At 36.1% G+C, this 23,260-nt stretch overlaps 1 protein-coding gene across 2 annotated transcripts in view; it reads right to left on the bottom strand.

Moving 5' to 3' along the window:
* The window catches only part of TRPS1 (transcriptional repressor GATA binding 1), a 253,726-nt gene that overhangs the window by 205,572 nt on the left and 24,894 nt on the right, over positions 1–23,260 (bottom strand). The window contains exons 1-2 of one of the 2 annotated variants that reach the window (XM_082674392.1): positions 4,188–4,318; positions 185–1,113 (exon numbers count right to left, since the gene is read on the bottom strand). In XM_082674392.1, coding sequence (XP_082530518.1) covers positions 185–1,113; positions 4,188–4,224 — 966 coding nt within the window. In that variant the 5' untranslated portion in view covers positions 4,225–4,318. Of the gene's footprint in view, positions 1–184; positions 1,114–4,187; positions 4,319–23,260 lie in introns of those variants that run through there. The other variant, XM_082674391.1, reaches the window with a different exon arrangement.

Here is a 23,260-nt window from a genome sequence, read left to right as displayed (position 1 = left end):
GGCTAAAGATAACTCTGAATACACATTTGGATGAAACAGCTACAGAGTGCGTCTGTCTCTTCTGCTCCATTGAGCAGGCTACCCCTTTGGTATTGGGAGCTTGACTTTAACAAACATGTAAAAATTCACATTTCGTTACTAACAACTTTTCCTGTACAAAGAGATCACAATACAAAGCACAAACCTGTACATCATAGGTCCCATTTAGTAAAACAGGCCTCGAGGAATTGATATCCTGCAGCACACCAGAAAGCACGGAACGGTTGACTTTCTGGAAGTCTTTGGAATGGCTGAACTGCACCATGTTATGAAGGGCCAAGATTTTGCTGTCCAGCTCAGCATCCTGCCTGGTGCGGTTATGCAGTCCTAAGTGATACTTTCGGAAGTGCTTAATCAGATCTGTGGGGTCGTTGCCATAGTAACCATATCCACAGATATTGCATTTAAAGTCCTGAAGCTCTGGAGACAGAGGTGCCGGGTCTGGGTTGTCATTTACCAGTAAGTCGGTTTTCGATTTATTCAGTCTCACACCCCCATCTGAAGGCACTTGTGGGTTTTTTGAGGCCACTGAAACTGGGCTTGAGCCTTGACAATTGGCTTGACCACTCTGCGCTTGCCCTGTTTCCTCTGTAGCCTTCGGTGACATCTTCTGATCTTCCTTTGTCTCCAGGGAGTCCCCTGATGGGGTGCAGGCCGTATCTTGAGGGTCATCTGCCTCTGCTCTTTGAGGAGACTTCAAGGGCTCACAGACTCCCCCAGCAGCTGGAGATGAGAAAGCCAACATATTTCTCTCTGTCACCTCATCATGTGGATAGGAGGGAAGGTTTCCTCCCTTACTGGGGCTTTCATAATTGAAGCCAGCCTTCTCACTCAGGATTGCGCTTTTTAAGTCCTTCTTACTGCTGGAAGACGGATCTTGGACATGCAAGCTATGTTCCTCCTTATTATTTAGTTCTGCAGCATCACTCTGATCCGTGTTTTCTGACATCTGATCTACAGAAAATTCTTTGTTCTTTCCAGATCCCTTGCTTTCTGTACCGACAGGCTCCAGGGTCTGGCCCTCGCCTTCACTAGCAATGTTTCTCAGAGGGGGGTTCTTTTTCCGGACCATATCTGTAAAAATAACAAGGAAAAGGAAGATACAGGGTTAGTTGAAATTTGCAGGCATGTAGTCTAATCTAGAACATTTTACTTACTCTATTCAAGGCTTTTTTAAGGCACATAATAAAAAATGTTCTCTAGGAAAAAAAAATCTGCTGTTTTTTTTAAAAAATAGCAAAAACTTGAGACTGATGCCAACGATTTACATTTAGAATTATTTTTGTCACAAAGGGTGGCTCATTTGTTATTTTTAAATGGTTTTATGAATACCAAGGTATTATTATTACTAGCTCTATCATTCCTATTACTTAACCTTGGCTGCCAATTATATTTTTTGCTCAGCTTCTTTCTTAAGAGTTGATAGATAAATGCTTCTATATTTATCTGTGTTATATACTATGTATAATATGTACACGTTATGTTTATAGAATATATACACCTGTTTATGTTTATAGAATGTATATTACATGTTTATTTGTGATACGTATATGTGTATACAAACAACTATAAAGTGAAACTCGATATTGTTACACACTGTGCAACCAAGGTATCAATATAGTTTCAACCAAAATATCCTCATAGTCAAAAGACAGAAAGAGCATGTTATAAACAAAGTGAAAACTGCCCCTTTACTTTCAGAAATGGAGGATAACAAATGTTTTATCTCTGCCGTACCTATAAATTACTTTAAGCCCCCTTTGGGGGACTTGCCTGAAAGAAGGGGGACCTGGTACACATCATAGTGGCCAGGTTGGGTTTTACTAGGACTCCATCTGGCATGATGAGAACCCACCTAAGGTCAGGGTTTCTAGGCACAGCATGGTGGAAACAGTACCAATCCCAACATCAGGAGCACACTGGAAATTGACTAAAGTAAAATATTCAATTGAACCACGTGACATTGCCATGTCGTAGCTCAACATGGCAAACTGTTAGCAGTTTCCTATGGTTCACCTTCACATGCTAGCTCAACTGCGCCTTTCAAGGTAGGGTCCACATAAGAACATTGTGGGGAGTCTAATGAATAAGAATTCTAAGGGTATAAGGAGATAAGAAACAAATTGTACAGTGTCGATAAAAGAATGCAGTAACAAAGGCTTGTGGAGAACTGACTTTCATGGCCTGTGCTCCTTAATCCTCCAGCCGAAAAACTGCCAGGGCTATGTACGTCGTCACCCCAACTGTCTCTTGGAAAAATCCACCTTATTTACTAGCTGACGCTACCACAGGGGCGAATTTAACAGAGTTAGTTACACCATGATTATCCAAAATGTCCTTAGAAAATCTAAATTAATAGCATGTTTTAGTCATTCTCATCTATAATCTCCCACAAGTGCTGAGGAACCACACTGGCTTTGGATATATGGGTAAACCTTCGCTTCTGAAAAGCTGGTCAAGCAAAATTTGTGTAATATGAACCACTGAACCAAGATAATGCACTAGATACAGGATAAGGAATCAGTTACAAGGTAATAATTCACTTTCTTGAATAATGTCAAAAATAGTGTAACTGTACTTAAGAGAGTATACTGCTCTTCTTATACACCAAGAATGTTAGTCATCAAAATATCCACAGAATCTCCCACTTGGAACGAGAACAACAACCAAAAGAAAAACCATTTGGAGTTTCCAGTGAAGGTGATAGTCATGAGGCGTGTAAACCTGCCCGGCGTGGGGGCAAGGGAGGGAGTATGGTCTTCACCTTGGTGTCATTACCATTAGCTCCTAAAATTAACTAAGTCAGGTAACCATCGTTAGAAAAAAAATGGAACACTGGCTAACTAATTTATCTTCTAATGTTTGCATTTTAATGTCTTATCTGTTGCTGTTGACATTTTAGACCTCTATTCCTCTGTCAGAACAGCCAGAACTTGGGAACTTGTACCAACACATGGAAGACTGGAGGGCAATTTTACTGGTGGTCAACAAAGGGAAAACTAAAAGGGAAAGAATAAAAGGGAAGCTTAAAAGAAATAAGTTACAGTCTAAAATATAAGAGTTTGAGTCAAAAATGTACTGTTTTAACTTGGCCTATAGAAAAGGAAATACTAGTTTATAGAGTATCAGTCATTCCTGCATACAAAAATGTGATGATTTGGTACCGCATTACATGCATTTCCTTCCAGAATTTCCTGTTTGTTTGTTTTTCCACTGGATTTTAACATTGCCTCCATCATATAAATAAAATCTAACAGTGACGCACCAAGATGAAACAAATAAGGCTACACAGAAAAAATAAAAACCTATATGAAAGGCAGGATTCATGAAGAAAAAAGGATGAAATAATCCAATTCATTAAGATTATCCTTCCATTCAAATGAAAAGAAAACGGTTTATGCCCATATATTAAGGTCAAGGAGATGAGAAAAACAGCGACATCTTACACAGCAAGGGAACTAAGACAAAATACTTAGAAATGAACAGATATAAATATGTCAATAATTGAAAAAAATTAATGTATTTTCCAGAACAAAAAAGTTGGATCTTGCTGATTTATTATCATCATGAAGAACAGTAATGGGTCATAGTTTAAAAACTACTCAACCAACATCTATAGTGACTGAGAGAAAATATAATTTGATTAAATTATCATCCTTTCAAATTTCAGTTCATTCTTTCACCCAAGGACAGACCTTTACAAGCCATATGACTCACTGAATAGGGCCCTTAATAATATACATTGCAAAGAATGTTAAACTGCTAAAACTTCAAAGAAGTATCAGAGAGGTCATTTGGGTTTTATTTTTTTTTGTTCTGGGGGGAAGGGGCATGTTCTTTTTAGCTGCTTTTAAAAAAATCATGGTTAATTTAGTTGACTACACTTTGAAGTAGTTAGAGAAAAAATAATTTTTTACTGGAATTACATCGCTATAATTTTTCAGAATGACATATTATGTAAATATAAGCACATTCGCAATACTTCTAAGTGGAAGAAACTCCCCTAGCAACTCATAAGTTAGATACCGTAAGACCAGACCCACCCTCAAGTTATTATCTCTAAGACAAATAACAGATTGCATGACATTGTACTGTGTGCCAAAAACTTTTCCAGTTAACAATTTCACTTGAAAAAATAGATCACATACTTGTAAAATCATACCCAGCATTGACTTCATAAGGCATGTGGCTTTAGAGTGCTTTTTTTACAATTATTAATTCTATTAGTCAACTAGCAGGAGGGTTAATGCAATTGTCTTAGAAGACGCTCAGAAGACACAGAAGACATTTTGAGAGCTGATCTGTACATCTGCAAAACAAAACAAAACATATTTTCCTTCCTAAATGATGTAAACAATTTTAATGGATCACACCTAAAACACATTAACATGCCAGCACCGCAAGCTGCTGGAAAGATACCTGATAAAAGCATGAGTAAATCTTGGGCAAGATTTTCTCCCTCCCCTGGGTTTTAATAAAGCAACAGGAGAAGGAGAAACATGATATAAAAGATTATAGAAGTCATTTTCACAGCAGACTGTGCTGCTGACAAAATTAGTTAACCTCGAACTCCCCCTGAACCTTAAGGTACGCAATACTTACCTACTCTGGGGTGGGGATAAAACATCTTAATTAGTAATCATGGAGGGGGCCTGCTTCTGGAAAAGATACAAAGTGCACTTGCCTAACTGCACGGTCACAGCTAAAGACATGGAGTGGTACCCATAACTAGTCTCCTCCAGACTCCCAGTACCAGTGTACATATACCACGAGGCTGAGAAAAGAGCTATTTCAATGCCATCGGGAATTTTGCATCAGATCTAACTCTTGCCTTACCAAGAGTTACAGAAACATTACATATTATAACATGTATTATCTTTTTAGCTATTTTTAAGTCATATTTTCACTCTTGATAAATAAGATTGTAAAGCTATGACTGAACCAGCATTCAACCATCCTTATATCATCTCGTTTTTTTAATCTGAATGAAATTATTGAGGCAGATACTGCATTAATGGTCATAATATAATTGAACAGACGTACTACATATATACACGTGTGTGTATGTGTGTGTATATATATATATAATCACATCAATGAGCCTTACTCATGAGTTTTGCCAACTCTGTTTTAAACTTTTTCATTCTATTGTACAGCGATATCCCTCACACTGACTACCACAAAAGTTCAAAACGCCAGTTACAGAAGGTCCACTATAGACAACCATTTAGACAATGGGGCAAAAAATGAACGAAAAGTGAATTGGGCAAGGAGGAGCTGAAGAACCTAAATGAGTACTACAAGGCTCAAAAGTGCCAACTTCAGTGCTCTACTTAATTATGAGATAAAAACTGACCTGGGGGCTGGCTAGGGGACCAGAGGGTAACAGTGAGCATTCCCACATTCACATCATTTTCCACCTGTACAAACACATGAATGCATATTACGTGCCAAGATTGTTAAGCAGGTTCAAAACGTATTTAGCTTCCTAAAAATGCTCTAACTGTATTAATTTTTATTACTGAGATATAAGACATTCCATTTGCAAAAATCTCAATTTCTATTGTTATCTCCTCCTAAACTAAAACTTAAATCTATAAGTTTTCTTTGCATTTTTGGTAGAAGAATTTATTAGAAAAAAGCAATAGCGTACTGCACTATTTCTGTGTTACAGTATCACTAAGACAGGTTTACGCAGTGGAAACAATCAGCATTAGAGCTTAAAATATAATTCTGGTGACTATCATCTCACTGATTAAAATGCTTAAATATACTATTAAAAAATTTTTCTATAAATGACTGTGACTTATGTTCCCGAAATGGCACCTTCACAGCAAAAGGAATCTAAGTTTTCTATTATTATCCAGATATTTTAAACTATTATTTAGTTTTATTTCATCTATATAAATAAGTATGTATATAAATATGTATGTAGAAAAATATATACACACACATACATTTATGAAATACCTTGTTCAAATAACCTTGCCATAGATAATCAAATGAATTATTCCACCAAAGGAAACAACTATCGCAGTAATTTAAAAAGAGAGCTGAGATCACACAACCATCCAATGCAAATGAAGTTAAGAATTTATTTCCATTAGATGAGAAACTCCTTGAAGGTAAGAGATATAAACTCTTATGTTCTTTGTGGCATCTTGACCCGAAACACAGAAAAGAATCAAAACCTAAGAAGGTAGAAGGGTGCACAGATCACACATCCAGTTTCTGAACCTGATTCAGATCACCAGCTGATGTAATCAAGGGCAAGCCCTTATCCCTTCTCAGAGCCTCTCTTATCTGTATAATGAGGGAATTACAATAAATTATTTCTAACCTGCACTCTGCCTCTAAGACTCCATGATGGTTCTGGTTAATAGCTTAAGCACTTTAGTTTTACCTTAGAAAAGCTTTACCCAATTTTCTTGAAACATTACAAAATATTAAGCCATCAACAACTAAGGGTAGCATAAATACCACTGACACCTACCATTCACTGTTTTCCATTTTCTCCAACTTTCATTCATCCATTCAACACATGTATATCCAACAACAGCTATGTCTGAACACATCCAGCAAGAGGACTTCATTTTATTATTTGTCATCATTTTAAGAGAGGAAGGATATTTTTCAAAAGTAAAGAAAAAATTATAAGGAACTCCTCTTTCTAAAAAAAGCTGAAACTTTTGAGTACTTTTCCAAGCAATAATTTCAACTAGGTACACTTTCAACTGATACTTTCTCTCTCTCATGTATGTACATATACATATATATGTGTGTGTGTGTGTGTATCGATATGCATACACACACACGTATATATAAACACACACATCTTTATATATATATATAAAACCTGAACAAGACTAAAAAGATAGGGAAGCAAGACTATGTAATCTGATCTCAATCTCTAATTCTGCTGAGTATGATTTTTATTATAAGTAGCAGCTCTTATCATCATAATATATAATACCAGATGACATTTTCTTATTGTTTTTCCAGATAATAAATCTTTCACGGGTTTAAAATCAAAGCTTTACACAAAAAGAAAAGATATCATAGTCTTCTCCTTAATATATGTTTCTTCCAGGCTTGTCTGTGTCAACAGCCCAAGAGTACTGAGTTATTAATTACACATTTCATGTAGCTTTTATTTAAAAAATTAAAAAGAAAGAAAAAAGAAAAGCAAATTGTTTCTTTTGATCAAAAGTCCCCCACAAAGAATTTAAAGAATTAAGCAAGTGATAGCAAAATAAAAGGAAGGTCGAATCTTGGGCTCATGGCAAACTAGATAGCTTCCATATGAACAACATATAAAGTTCAGTTTTTAGAGAACATATGTGTTTGCTCATTGGTTTAGGGAAAAAAAAAAACTTGAATCCTGTCTACTCCATATATACAGATCAAAATCAGATTGCTTAAGTGAACTATAAAATGCAAGAGAACACTGTTTATCCAATTCACAAACCCAAGAATTGTTGAAGGAGTTTAAATGTTTTCTGTTTCTTCAGATTCCAGGGCAATACTTCAATGGTAGATCGCTTTTTCTGTAAACTGCTTCAAACTTCATAAATCCAGTGTCAGATCCTGTTCTTTGCTATCCATGTCTATTTAATTTGCTCTCTCTGAACTGATTATTCCTGAATCTTTAAAGGTATTTCTGGACATCTTAAATCCTGTTGAGATTTAAATGTCATCACCTTCAAACAACTCCCATCAAATAAATCTCTTATTAATTCACATCAAATTAATCCATAATGATCACTTCTATTAACATATGCTTCAGAGCACAAAGCCCATTAACAGTCATCTGGACACTAGAACTAACCCGAGCCTTTCTGAGATAAAATGCACACTATTTAGATATCCGATTTCAAAGAATTTTGATTCTGGCCCAAACACATTTTATTAGGCTTTTATTTCATCATGCTATGCTCTCTGTATTTTAAATATCTCATTTCAAATGTACTAGTCTAGGTAAAAGGAGATAGTCTGGTAAATAAGTAATAATGTCATATTTGCCATAATGAGTATCCACGTATCCATAAACATCTTAGAGAAAGAATTTCATTAAGTACTTACTCTTATAAAAAAATTACAAAAAAAATTTTGGGGGGGGTGCCTTTAAGGACTTTATACTAGAAGTCTAAATGAAACTGTAGGATATATCTGAAAAAATGAAGCATCTGCCTACTTCACTAAATGGGATAACTAAAATAGAGCAAGTGTACATCATGGAAAATCAAAGAGAAAGGGCATTATTTTTCCCTTCATAACAGGTGAGAGGCAAATGTATTAAAGACTCTGATTTGAATAAGATTACAATTTCACTAAGCAAATTAAGAAACGTTACCATTCACTGCCCATACATAAGTCATTTTTCCTTTTGCATTCCTCTCCAAGAAAAAAAAAAATTCTCCAAGAAAAAAAAATAATTAAAATAATCTATAATGACAACGGTTGATTCAAACAGGCCAATCTGACTTTGCAAGTGTGCATGGGCCAGGCTCAACTTTATCCTTTCTTCTTTGTTAAACTGAGAATATTTCAACTGGTCCACGGGCAAAGAGCCAAACACAGCACTTAAATTCAAAAAGAATAGCGCATGGAAAAGTATACATGCAATTCTTTATCTTGATGGTTATGATGGGAATTGACATTTTATTTGTATGTAAATTAGATTTCTACTGATAACAAAAATAATGAGTGCTGTGCTCCATAGGAATGCCTTTGACTTTCTTCCCAGCATTTGCCCAAAAAAATCTTTGTAAATTAAAGGTAATTTAATTTTAATATATCGATGGTGCTTTGTCTATTTTCCAATCTGTTATTCAATTGTAAAGAAAATCTCAATTATTCCCTCAATCCAGCTATGTAACTGGCTTACAGCTGTCTGTGTCCTTCCATAAGAAATCTGTGTCAATCACTGCCAATCCATTTGGTAAATTAACATACATGTACAGTATGGTGAATCTAACAGATGCATTCCATGACAATTCAAAAAGAATGTTCACAGTCTTCAAAGCATTGTTTAAGTGTATTAGGCAAAGTTTTTGCTCATTTTTTTAAGAGTGCCAAACTAGACACAAGATTAAAACAATCGCCGTGAAGGATATTGAGAGCTTATACTGGTTTTATATACACACACATACATTTTTTAAACACACGTGTATCTATGTGTTAAATATAATATCTATCATAATATGATATTTAACAAATGTCATATATAATACATAACATAATGCATACATGTATATGTGTGTGTGTGTGTGTGTGTGTGTGTGTGTGTGTGTGTGTGTGTGTGTATATAAAATAGCCAAAGTGATGGGGAGCATAAATTTGTGCCACCATATTCAACAGTTTTTGCTTACAACTCTGGTAAGTAACTTGAAAACCACTAAGGTACCACTTGCTCATCCCTAAGGTACCAAAGGAAGCAGCTTAAAAGGTCTCATCTATCGGAGACCAACAGTCCAATGAGTACCTACCAGGTAAGGCACAAATACCACGAGGAATCAGCAAATGCATACAGGCAATGAAAGGAAATTAAGAGTAAGTTCAGAGTGTTGCTCTATATATAAGTTCCAAGAGGCCAGGGAATCTTTATTTAGTTTAGTTTAGTTTTTTTTTTTAGATTCTTTTTTTTTTAACATCTTTATTGGAGTATAATTGCTTTACAATGGTGTGTTAGTTTCTGCTTTATAATAAAGTGAATCAGTTATACATATACATATGTTCCCATATCTCCTCCCACCCTCCCTATCCCACCCCTCTAGGTGGTCACAAAGCACCGAGCTGATCTCCGTGTGTAGTATGTATTTTTAAAAGTTCATTTAAGTTAACAAACAGTACAAAGATATCTTTCACACTGTGTAATGAATACACACTAATGACATGAAATTTGGTTTAGACACCCCCCTAGTTATTGCTAAATGCCTAATATAAGCAACTTAGCATCATTTTCCCTTCTGATAAAAGCAAAAAAACAAATTATACACAAACAGGTTGGAATCATTTTTCTCTTTTGTTAAGCACACTGAAAATTTTCAAACAAAACTGGTCCTGTTTTAAATGGGAAATATTTTAAAACTGGAAAGCAACTTCTGATAGTAGAATAGGTTAAACCACTTTTTCCTGACTCCGAGGATGAGAAAAGTTTTACGTATGAAGGAAAAATAAAGTAAACACAGAATTCCTTCGTAATTTGGGTAGGTAACAGGCTTGGAAATCTTCAGCTGTAGGAACTTTTTTTGAATAAACCATTATTTCTGGACCCTGCCTATGCTCACCCCAAATTTAGCTAGGCTCTATCTGGAATTTTACTATGGTAACTAGTTAAGCACAGATGACAAGAAATTCAAGAATTTTCTCTACGTTCTTTCCATGATATTAGCCTCAAAAAGAGAAATGTAAGGAGGTTCCTTGGTCAAAATAAGTTTAATGGAAACTGTCTAATACTTTATACCCCTTCTTCATAGATCCACAGTGTACATTAGCGATTACAGCTCTGAAAAGTCCTGGCAGTTATACAGTAGGGAGTCTGTTCAATTTGGATTGGAATTTCCCAATCTCATTTGGCTTTAAGTCACATTCTACCACTTACCAACAAAACTAATGTTCTGCTGAGCACAGTTGGAGATGCTGCTCTTCTTGCCTTATGCATATGTAATATTTTAAAATAGTAAATAAAAGCATAGGTAATGTTTTTAAACAAAATAAGTATTCTATCATTAATTTGGCAAGAAAACTAGGATGCTCTGATAGGAAGTTGACAATTTTGAAGGGTTTTGTTTTCGTTTTTTTCCAGCATGGTTATCAACTCTAAAAGATCAGGATCTATTATCATGAAAGATCTAGATTCAGTATTTTAAAAGAATGTGTAATGGCAGGGGGTGAGTCATGCTAGAACATCAGGGGAAAAAAAGGCAGGAGATAAACATCAATGCACACTATGGTCTCCAATGTCTAAATCATATATGCATAAGCATGTATGGATATAAGCCCAGTGTTATCTCTGAGCTAAACAGTTTACACAGATATCATTGCATTAAAAAGTCCTATTTTTTCAGTTATTCTTTCTAATGCTGTCCACTATAGTTAATCAATTTAAAGCACTACCACCTTGTATAATAAATTTGTCTCAGTCTTTTATAATAACTTTAAATGTATCTGATTAAACTTAGGAACAGAAATATGGCAAGGAGTTTAAGGAACTATGGTGTGTGGAAAGCAGTCAGAGACTGACCCAGGACTGCACCGAGGGAACTTACAGCATCAGTAGTTCTCAACTGCTTGAAGATACTGGAGGGGCTTCCCTGGTGGCGCAGTGGTTGAGAGTCCGCCTGCCGATGCAGGGGACACGGGCTCGTACCCCGGTCCGGGAAGATGCCACGTGCCGCGGAGCGGCTGGGCCCGTGAGCCATGGCCGCTGAGCCTGCGCGACCGGAGCCTGTGCTCCGCAGCGGGAGAGGCCACAGCAATGAGAGGCCCGCGTACCGCAAAAAAAAAAAAAAAAAAAAAAAAAAGAGATACGGGAGAGAATACGTCTAGCCCACACGCTTCTCTCTGGTTATTAATAAATCCCATTCCCCCAAACTCAGCCTCTGCTTCCAGATTCATCTGTACCCATAATAAAGAATAGAACACCAGTGTCTGGACCACAGTCAGGAAACATGTGTCTTAGGACTGAGTCTGTGACTGCATCCTTTCTAGCATAGCTTAACAGAGTCTGGTTCGTGTTTCTGGGTGATGCAGAAGAGCAACAATATATAGAGAGAGGGCGGCCTCCCTACCTCACCCTTCTCAGCTCTTGCTTCATGGGCTCTTGGATTTTGTTTTATTGCTATTGCTTTCCCCCTACCCCCAAAGATGAAAACAAAAGATCAAAAATAAATTTAAAAATAGAAATAGGCTGGGTAGATGCCAAAGTAAATGTGAAACAGGGAATTTATTTGAAGTTAATTTTAAATGCAGAGTCAGACATAGTGGTGAGGTCACGGTAAGGGCCAACAAGTCTGAGAGGATGACCACATATTCAGGTTACTCGTGGACGCCACAGCACCTCCTTTACCATTCAGCAAGCAAGAAAGAGCGGCGGTATGATGCATATAAGTGGGGCTCTAGAATCAGTGAGGGCAGAAATTAGCTCACTCATTAAATATTTTGTATAGCTAATCTACTCAATCTTCACATTTAAGTTCAATACAAACTTAAGAATCTATCGAAACACACACACACAGACATACCCACACACACCTTTAGAAAAGACTTTCACCACCTGCACCCCAATTAGTAATTTCTTTTCTCCATCAATCTTGTTGTGGACACCTGTCACAACAGAGTAAAGGAAAAAAATATATATTTATATAATTCCAGATTCAGGTGTTTTACAAATAATTCCTTCAAAATCTTACTGAATTTTGAAAGAAGTCAAAATTCAGAACTAGACTTTTATAGGTTCACAATCGTGAATGTTAATGTATATCATAACCTAAACTTTTAGTGAATATCAAAAATTTCCTATGGTATTGTTACCGTGAGCCAGACACTATGCCAAGAATGTATTATCTCATTTGATTTTCATTTTTAACAACAACTCTTTAAGTAAGATAATATTATTATCCACATTTTACAGATGTAGCAACTAAGATTTAGAAAAGTTAGATCAACTTGCCGAGGTCACAGACCTAGCACATGGAAGAGTTAGGTCTGAAGGAGTCTAGGGCCAAGATTGGTTTACCACTGCATTTCTCACAAACTCCCTAATGTTTTTATGAACTACAGTTAAGCAATGCATTCATAGATATAAAAAAGTGATAGCACTTTAAGAAACTTACAAGAGAATAAAACCTACCAGACACCATTTTACAAAGATTACCATCAAATGTACTTGATGTACTTGCTTGGCTCTATATTTGTGTCAAGCAAATATACCATCTTCCCAATATTCTCATGGACTACTGGGTTATCCTAATGTTTGAATTTTCCTCCTAACACCTAGCACATCACTAAGGTTATGAAATTATTCAAGTCCCTAAATGGATTCACTTCTACAAAGTCTTTACAATTCCCCTGAGCAAAAGTTGAGTCTTTTCTACTATCATCTGTGGCGATGTATGCACACCTCCTTTTTAAGTGCTTGCAACGCACAATGTAATTATGAGTTTATGCTTTAGGCTACCTCCCTAGACTGTGAAGTCCTCCAGACCAGAAAATACCATCATTAATGTTATTAATGTCAATTCAAAGTAGTAATATATATCCATTCATGTATGTGACTACTTAATAAAAATTGATAAAAAATGAATTTATATATTTAAATATCTATATGTTATCAACGATTCTCAGAGGCTACAACACACTTCATCCTTAACAGTGACACACTATGATAATGATTATTAGAGGGAAACGTAGTAGCATAATGGGGCTAGGGACATACAAGTTTTTTAAAAGTTCAATGCTACTAACATGGTCCTCCCCACTGAGACAAGCCTACTACCCAGAGTAGACACTCACAAAAGTTCTTATTGTATAGATGGATGTTAGCACACTTAGAAATCTTTGCTTAGTGTTTATCTTTTCGAGGAAGGCCTGAATCTCTGGACATTAGATAGTCTCGCAAAAATAAAAACTAGAATATTGCTACAGTTGTCTCATTAACGTAATTAATAGCAAATCAAATCAAGACATACAGAGACTCAAAGTATTAATTTTGACATTATTTAAGCTGAACAAAAATCAAATATCATAGTTCTGGATCCACAGTCATAGAGCAATAAATGCATAAGTTGTGAGAAATAAGAATTATTAAATTTGTTTTTTGAAACTGTGACTCACACAACTATGTTGGTTTGATTCGGGTCCTATATATGTCTATATAAATTTACATACTGAAAATATTTGTGAACTGAATTACATAAAGGAAGGTTCATTAAAAATTAAGCACACTTTATATAGTAATAATTCTATAATAATGTTACTATAGTCAGTAAAATGAATTTTACAAGTTCATATATCTGCATGATTATTTCTATTCTGTATGTGAATATCATGGTATTTAATGTATTTACTATATATATTAATATTTACTATAACTACACGCATTTATATATATAAATTTTATTTACAAATTTTTCACCACGTATCCTCTAACATTCCAAAATTCAAAATATTCTGTACTAATAGCATAATATATAAAAATAAATAAATGTCTGTCTTTTAAAGGAACAGACTGGAACATAAAAGAATACAGAAAAGTCTAAAACGTCTGGATCAGACTCCTAGCAACTTAAAGCATCTGGACTGACATAAAGCCAGAAGTTCAATTTAAAAATGTGTGCATGCACACAACTGCACGCACGTGCACGCGCGCACACACACACACATTCACAAGAATGCTCACAACATCATTATTTGAACTGTCAAAACTGGAAACAACTCAAGTGTTCATCAACAGAACAGGTTTAAAAGTTGCAACATACAACGGAATGTGTGGTCATACAATAGAATATTATGCTGCAATAAAAATAAATAAATTACATACTACAACATGGATGAATTTCACAAACGGGATGTTGACTGAGAAGTCAGACATAAAAGAATGCATACTTTTAATGCATTACGAATGCTGTGCTTTACCGCACGCAAAGCCTCAAAACAAGCAAAACCAATCTGAAGTGTGAGCGGTCAGGAGAGTGATTAACTCCTGTGGGAAGGAAAGGAACAGAAGAGGAGGGGGCACAACAACTGGGCTTGGAGGGCACTAGCGATGTCTCTGTTGACATGAGAGATAGTTACACAAGTGTATTTATTTTGTAATAACTCACTGAAGTACAGACTTATGATTTATGCATTTTTCAGATAAAAAGTTAAAGTGTGTGTGTGGTTTTTCAGTGAAATAGCAATTGCTCTGCAGGGACCACGGAGTACATAATACATTGAGAGGAATCCTGTCAGCTGATATTTTTTATGGGCAAATCAAGCCAACCAATGGAGTGGAATGTCGTCATTGACCATTCAAGCCAAGTTGCAGGGCACAAAGAGCCCAGATGTGCCAAGTAGGCAACAAAGTAGTAGAAGAAAGAACAAAAGAGAAATGAAGGGAGAAGAACCTAAAGAGTTCTGGGCAAAAGAGATTTGAACGGGTGAAAGGTTTAAAAAGAGGTCAGAGGTAAAAACAGGAGCAAAAAGCAACAGACACCCTAAGAAAGGAAAAGATAATATCGAAGGAAACAGGAGAGCGATCTTGGTCTTGGACTCTGGTTGTAGTGGAGGGGTGTCAGAAAGGTGCAAAGCAAAGACACATATCTGTAGTTGTTAAGTGTATCATTAGGACACACGACACGCATAAGACCACAGAGACAGGCTAAGGAAAGGTGGAAGAGAACAAATATTTGTTGAGTATCTATTATGTACCAGCCATTTGCTTCTTGGCTCACATAATTTTCTCATTTAGTCCTCACTGAAACCTGCGAGGAATCTATTCACCCTATTTTAACAAACAGGAAAACTGGAATTGAAAAGGGGTTGAAGTAACCTGCTTACCTGAGAAGACTGGATTGGAACAAATGAAAAACAGCCAATCAAACAACACTGTGGCTTTTTCAGAGAATCCACACATTGAAAGGCTGAATAAATGCCCTGTTTAAATGAAGTGTAGCAGATTCTACCTTGATCTAAGGTAGTTGCTCTCAGTCTACGTAATAAGGTATTCCATCTCACACATCGAACAATGATAGGTGTTTCTCACCTTGTACAAAAAAGATAAGTTAATAGGTAAAATTCTATCAGTTTTAAACTTTCCACCTGGTTAATATTTTCTTAAGACTTTGGCTTCTATTATCACGTGGCTTCCAAAAAGGAATGAACAAGCAGCATACAAACGTTAACAGAGAAACTCGAATGCAGCATTTCTTAAATGTATTTCCTGGGACGTTTAGTATTTGTTTTGTAGGTACAAGCAGACATATAATACAATCACATTTTATCCTACGGAAATAGCTCCAGGCTTGTGTGTGATATGATAATTTAAGACTATTTCAGGGGGTTTCTCAAAGAGAACCATAAAGTCCGAGAATATAGTCATCTAAATGAGCTTAAGAACCTTTGGTTGAAGCAGAACAAGAACTGGTTGGCTGGCCCCGCTTTGTACGCTTCCTGTACGTCAAAGCATTAATGCTCTATATATTTACCTGTTGACTCCAGGAAACAAGTTGAGGTATGGATGGGAAAAGCTGTTTGAGAAAGGAGCAACACAATGCCTAGAAAACAGTGTCACTATGTTGTATTATTTAAAATTAACTGCTTCCATGATTCTTTTGAACTTTTTGTCACCTGACATTTCACAATGACAGTTTTACCTAGTTATTTCAAAATCAAGGTTACTGCAGAGTTCACCTGAACAAACAATACTGGGATCTGGTAATATTATTATTATCTCATACCTGCAAATGATGCCTTGGTTATTTAGGCTACAAATCAGGGTTCTATTCAGAAAATAAAATGCTGTTATCAAAATGACTTCATGAAAAAGTTAACATATCATGAGAGTGACATACAGTCCTTTTAACCTTATTATAGTATTAAGGATGCCCTGTTTTAAGGTTAAAATAGAACAAATTACATTACAAGTGAGACACGACAGAAATCTCTAAGAAAATTGTAGCCTACTAAGTGTATACCATATTCTGGAGGGAAAAAAAAACAGGCTGTAGGTCCCCAAATATCCTGCCCTGGTTTATGAAAATAAACATGGAATTCTCCTTCACAAAGTATCATCAATATGGTCCAAATGAGCTAAAAGAGGAGGTGGACTCTGGCAGGTAAGGACCACAGTTCAGAGTATGAATGGCGGAAAAAATACAGGAAATACTTTGGACAGTGCTAACAAGTTACAAGATAGCACTACTCAAGAATATTTTTTGATGACCCAGAATATTGCTTGAAAGAGAACCGCTTTAGTCTGGTTCAGTAACTTATACTTAGAATAATGTCTCATAATTTATCCCCTTGTGCATCCTTCACCTCACTCTCATGAAAAAATTGCAAATGATTACCCAAACAAGCGACTACTAGAATGTTTTTCCCAGCAACCCAAGTCACGTGTATCTGCAGGCATCAGTACCCGTTTAGCATTAAATCTTATTTTTTTGTGCAACTATGACAAAAATGACCATATGCTATGATTACTGATACTTATACTGAAGAATAAATTAACATCACATTTATTCATTCAACCTGTGTTTTTGCGGGCATCGAGTTAGGTGCTAAGAAGAAGCTGGGAAGGAGGCAAGCAGGGAGGCTGCCCTCCGTGAGCTTCCAGTCTAGCCAGAGAAAAGAAAACCAGGACAGAGAGGTGCCTGATCCAGATCTGGTATAACAAGAGAGGGTCCTGGGGGGAAAAATGAGTGCAAACTGAAAGAGCAGAAGCTGGCCAGCCGAGAGCAGAGAACTAAGGGAGTCAGGCAGGAGAAAGAGCAAGTGGAAAAGGCCATTCTCCCTCAAGAGAGAATGTGGCTTCTTAATGGAACTGAAGGAGGTTCTGAGGGGTTAGCCATTTCAGTGGTGTCTGGTTAAAATTTTCAATTCTGTGAAATAAAGGATTAAAGCATAAATCCTGTGGGAAATTCCTATTTTTCTGAAAAGAGTACACAATTCATTTATCATCCATGTTCACAAAACTTTAGATAAACTCTTCATTCAAAGTGTTTACTACTGGGATATGGATAAATCTTCTCTATAATTATGTTATGGAAAAAGCATTACTGAGATAAAAATAATTTAATATTAAACATACTGTCTCTGACTTCAATGCAATTTTTTTACCATATGATAAGATAGTGCCACTACTCCTATAGTTTCTTATCATAAGCAATTAAGTATAATCCTGGAAATAGGACTATTATATTCTGAATGAATTTATGTTCATTTATATGTTAATATACTAATGGTTATGTGCATATGTATAATCTATTGAAAACTGATCTCTTCCCAAAAGCTTGATATTTAATTCTCATTTAATTCACATTTAATTCTCAATAAAGTTCCTGTTTACTCTGCCATGAATGCAGAATATTAATGGTTTAAAAAACGATTCTGGTTCATCAGTCTGGAAAATAAAGTACCACAGCAATGTTGAATATCATATATACATTCTGCTTATGGGCATTTCATACTAAAATTTCTAATCAATTAATGCACTCATACAGTCTAAATTTATTGAGCACATAGTATATTTTAAACAATGTTGCTGATTACCAAAAAGAGAAGAAATTTTAAGAGAAAATTATTGCTTTCTAAGAAACGAGCTCCCTCTATCAAAGAAAGAAAGTTCACAGTAAGCATCTCAGTAACAATACAGGATGAGATAGGGTTATGCACCAAAATCAGCAGTGCAAACAATAATTCCTTTGGAGGCAAACACTTAGGTCCTAAATGTCTGCTATTATTTTTATGAGTATTATTATCATTTCCACTATTTATTTCACTCATAATAAAAGAATGTAATGTGGTCAAGAGCAGTGGAAACATTTAAGGGAGATGAGAGTGAAGATGATCCTGAGGAAGAAATGAGAAATGCACAGCTCTGGGGAAGAGAAAACGGCACCGCAGGAAACAGGATGTAAGAGGAACCGAGGGTTACTCTCCAGTACAAACGTGTCAAGGGAAGAGTCTGAATTACTAAAATATGTGGCTGCAAAGTCAGTAAGACAGAATCTTGCATCCCAGTTGATGAGGCTGGAGCACTTGTAGAAAACAGGAACCCACTTGAAGTTTCCAAGTAGAAGAGATTAGGAAAACTGAACTAGACCTTGTGTGAAGTGTTCGTTGAAGAAAAGGGAAAAATGAAGAATGTTATGTATTTCAAAGACAATCAACTATGCTTCAACTCTGATCATAAAAGAAGGGTGAATTTTTAAAAAAACATCAGAGATTTCTTACCAGTTCAGATGAGAGGATGCGGTTACTGACATACCTTTGCAAGACATGATATGGGTTATTTAAGCATTTATGTGTCACTATATCTTTCTATAGTTCAAATTGGGAGTTATTAATATTTTATGTACCTGCTTCCAACTTTAAATCCTTGCCTGGACGATGTTTTCCTTTGGTCGTTCATATTGATAGTCTCATGACCAACTACAGTACCCATAAATGAGTAGGTGCTACTTAGTAAATATCTGTTGAGTGGACTTACTGAAGTTACTGAAATTTAGTGAATAAGCTTCTGAAGCTTACTGAAAAGACAAAAATAGTTAATCAGCTAACTAACCTAGCTACCTGACACCCGTTTGTTTCTGAACTGCCTGCCCATATTTAGTGTTTTATTTTAGCCCTGTTTCTCCTGACTCCATTCTAACTCTTCAGTTCTTAGACTTGCGGCCTTTTATGAAGTTTTCCAAAGTAACTTAAAAACAAGCCTTCCCAAATGATCTCCCGATCTTCAGAGTCCCACTGGGAACTCACTCAGAACGTGGTCAGAAACTCCGTAACGATCCAACTAGTACATTCTGATCCATGGAATTCAGTAGTTAAAATCATGGCCAGGAAGACCCCAACACAACACACCTTGAAATAAAGATTTCAAGCCAGATCTACCCAGAGGAAGAGTTGGCAGACCTCAGATTTAAGTACTAAAGATTCATCTAAAATTTTGTTTCACAGCACTACTCCCTGGTCACCACTCAAGTGTCCCATCCTTCTACATCCAGATGGAATTTGTTTTTAAAGTAGGAACACTCCAAAATCAGGTCACTTTTAGGCAGAGATCAGCCTTCTTTGTGCCCACTCCAAACGATTCCTCTAAGACTGTAGCAGAAAACCTGAAGAGCGAGCACAGGGCATGAAATAAGGTGACCTGACAATCTGTATTAAGGCCAGGAAGGTACCCTTAGGCACAAGCCACACTGCATTTTTAGCCAGAAAATTTCAGGTTACAGGTTTGAAGTAATAGAGCTTGCAAAAAGTTGTGGGCAGAGATCTCCTTGTACTTCCAAAAACAACCCCTGGCAAAACTGCTTCTTTTTCGAGGTTGAATAGGATAAATAGAGAACTGCACACGCTTAAACACACACAGTTACACACACACACTCAAAGGATTACAGAAGCATATAAACCACAATCAAGAGTAGTTCTAGCCAGGTTTTATCCTCTTCGAGTTTACCTGTATTGTCTTTATTCCTGTAAAACATGTGTAACGTGTCTATTCTACAAAGTTAGTTTTTAAAGGAAATGAAAAGAGAAGCAGATACAAATTAAATGCATAAGACAAGAGACTGTAAAAGGCAATGTGGTATAACTGTTGGTCTTCATTCTACGCTTCCCTGCTAGACTCCAGGCTCCTAGCGTGGACAGCACACAGGGTAGGCGCTATACATACTCTGAATGAAAACTGACATCAAGATGCCAGTATCTATTGGGAGGCAAGATGTACTTCTTGAACAGGTAAATTCACAGTCATTATATGATTTTTTTAAAAAGCAGTCAACCACACATTTTGGGGTAGAAAAAGAAAAAAAAGCAAATTTGACTATATTTCTCTTGTTTTCGCTTTTTTCAAAAGTCACTGGATTTTTTGCTTTAAGTCAGCATCTCTCTTAAACAGTTTGTGTACTAGAAGTAAAGGGTAAATCAAAGAGTGTCAGCAGAATGTCTGTCGCCTATGTCACTTCATGAGGTAATCAGTGTAAGCATTGTCTCTTTTAACAAATTAGAAGCCCTTAACTTCTTAAAGCAGTTAATACCCAGTAGTAGCAGAATGTATATTTATAGAGTCAGAAGGCCTTAATTACAGTCTATTACCAGGGAATGTCTTAAGCAATAAGAAGATTGGAAAACATTATTTAAATATAATCATATTTGCATCTCATTTAATTATCAAGTTTATAATTGTTTTCAAAGAAATAAACATCCTTTATAAAAGGCATTTTGTTAAAATTCTTCATGATAGATTGTTAATTTTACGTACCTCCCTCTCCTAATATCCAATGATACATGGTAATTGGGAAAAGAGAAACAGTTTCATGACTAAGATGATAAAACAATGTTCTCTGATTTTGAAAAAGGTTACCTTTCCCTTGACAGAAAATATGCACTTTTTTCTAAATCACTGAAGGAAATAAGACCCTCTACCCCATTCCCCAGCTCCTCTCTATCCCTGCCTTTAAGAATCTTTGCAACAGCAAAATAATGAGTGAGTTCTAAGCTCTAAAGGGACACAGTCAAGCCTACAACTCAAAATTAAACCCACCCATTTGTTAGAGCTCATAGCTCTACAGAAATCACAGTGCCAATATGAAAATACAAGAGACCAAGTCTCTGGAAAAGGCCTTGGAAATGAACTGTTGATAACAAATCAAACCAAAGACTGTCCGCAGTACGTGTTCCAAAGGGTTTGAAAGCAATACAACCTTACTTCACTGTCCTGACTTCTAAGATGTCCATCAATGTGGAGGAATATAGTCTATTTCCAAGTGGGTTGTAGCTCTCAGGAAGAGATAAACTGATGTACTGAAGACCAAGTCTTGGATACTTAAGGTTCAAAGGGTAACGCTCTCATCTATACTCAGTCTCCCTTACATGGGAGGCAAGCCTCTGAGGTTCAGAGTCTGACAATGAGAGTTACGTATCCAGGTACTTAGGCTAAGGCAGTCCTGAGCAATCTGTTTAACTAAACTCAGCATTACTGCCTAAATTGGGGGATGGGGTGCAGTGGGGAACAGTCTGGATTCATTTGCAGCAATTTTGCTGTAGAACTTAAATATTTTTGAAGAAATATGGTAACGTGATTATCCTTCTGGAACTAGATCCACTGACACTGTCACATTAACTCACAGCTTGTTAAATACTGTGCAATCTTTCTATAACATTCTTTGTTTGAGACTAGAATCAGCATATGGGAATTGCTCTTTTCCTGTTAAACTGAAGTCATTACTAACTACTCATCTGTGACATGTATGCTTTCTTGTAACCAGGGATTTTAGCTTCACAAAATTTAGAAACTGCCACACTGTTGCTTGGCATCGCTTTCAAATGTGACATCATTTAAATTTTGGAAAACTCCGTTTTAGTAAAAACACAAGTGGGTGCCAGGTTAAAGATGGCCCAAAAGCGGCAGCAGGGTCTCTAACAGGGACCAACTATGGTTCATTCTTTCAATCTTTACCTTCACATGCCTTTCATTAGAATCACATGGAATTACGATGAGCTCAACAAAAGCATTTCAAAATGGGTTATCAGATTACCAGAATACAGAATGACTTCCAGTTACTAAAGATCTGTATAGGAAAAAAACTGACGTGGAGACGAAAAAGTCCCATTTTCAGTTTCCTTAATTTCCAAAGCCTAAGGAATATGAGTATTTTTAAATAGACACATTAACAAACACTATATATGTGCATAATAATCAAAATACAATATAAAATACAAACACAAATATAGATATGAAACTATTGAGTCATGTAGCGCAGAACACAAAATAAATAGGGAACTGTGTCAAAATGATAAAGAAGTTTGCAGAGACTCAGTATCATTCAGACCCTCTGAGAGTCCCATTTGGGAAATTCTTGAATGATTTCTAAAACTTCCTCCATTATCTGAAAACTTGCATAGCAAACAGAGAAATTCAAGTCACCTCATCAATACAAGCCCCTAGTCAGAACTTATGAATTTTTGATTCCAAATATAATTTTTGACAGCAGCACTTGTCAACAAAATTTAGGATTAGTGCTCTTAGTAGAGATCTCTTTTCTATCAAATAAAAAACAATTCTAATGGTTCATTGTCATTTCCCCTAGAAAATATAAGTGGCATCTTACGTGTCACTGTTAAGAAAATGCTTTGGGCTTCTAACCTTAAAAGAAAAAAAACCTTTATTAATTTTAATCATTTTGTTATTTTTGATAGACATATTTCGTAAACAAATATCTTTACCGCTGATGTTAAAAGCATGTCTGCTTCTTGGAAAAAAAAAAAAAGAAAACACACACACACACAAACACACACACACACACACACACACACACACACACACACTTAGCTTGAAAACTTAGGACATTTGGTTGCAAATGATGCCTCAGAATCACTGTACCATGGAATACAACCTACAGTGGCTATGAAATCATGTGACTATTTATTATTCTCCTGTGGAAAAACTGGGTAACCTCAGTAGTAAAAAATCATTTTTATTCACAAAGTGTATATGATCATGCAGCACATATCCCGT

The sequence above is a fragment of the Grampus griseus genome (assembly GCF_964374135.1).
Source record: "Grampus griseus genome assembly, chromosome: 17".
Classification (NCBI taxonomy): Eukaryota; Metazoa; Chordata; class Mammalia; order Artiodactyla; family Delphinidae; genus Grampus; species Grampus griseus.
This window is presented reverse-complemented; position numbering and strand designations above follow the sequence as displayed.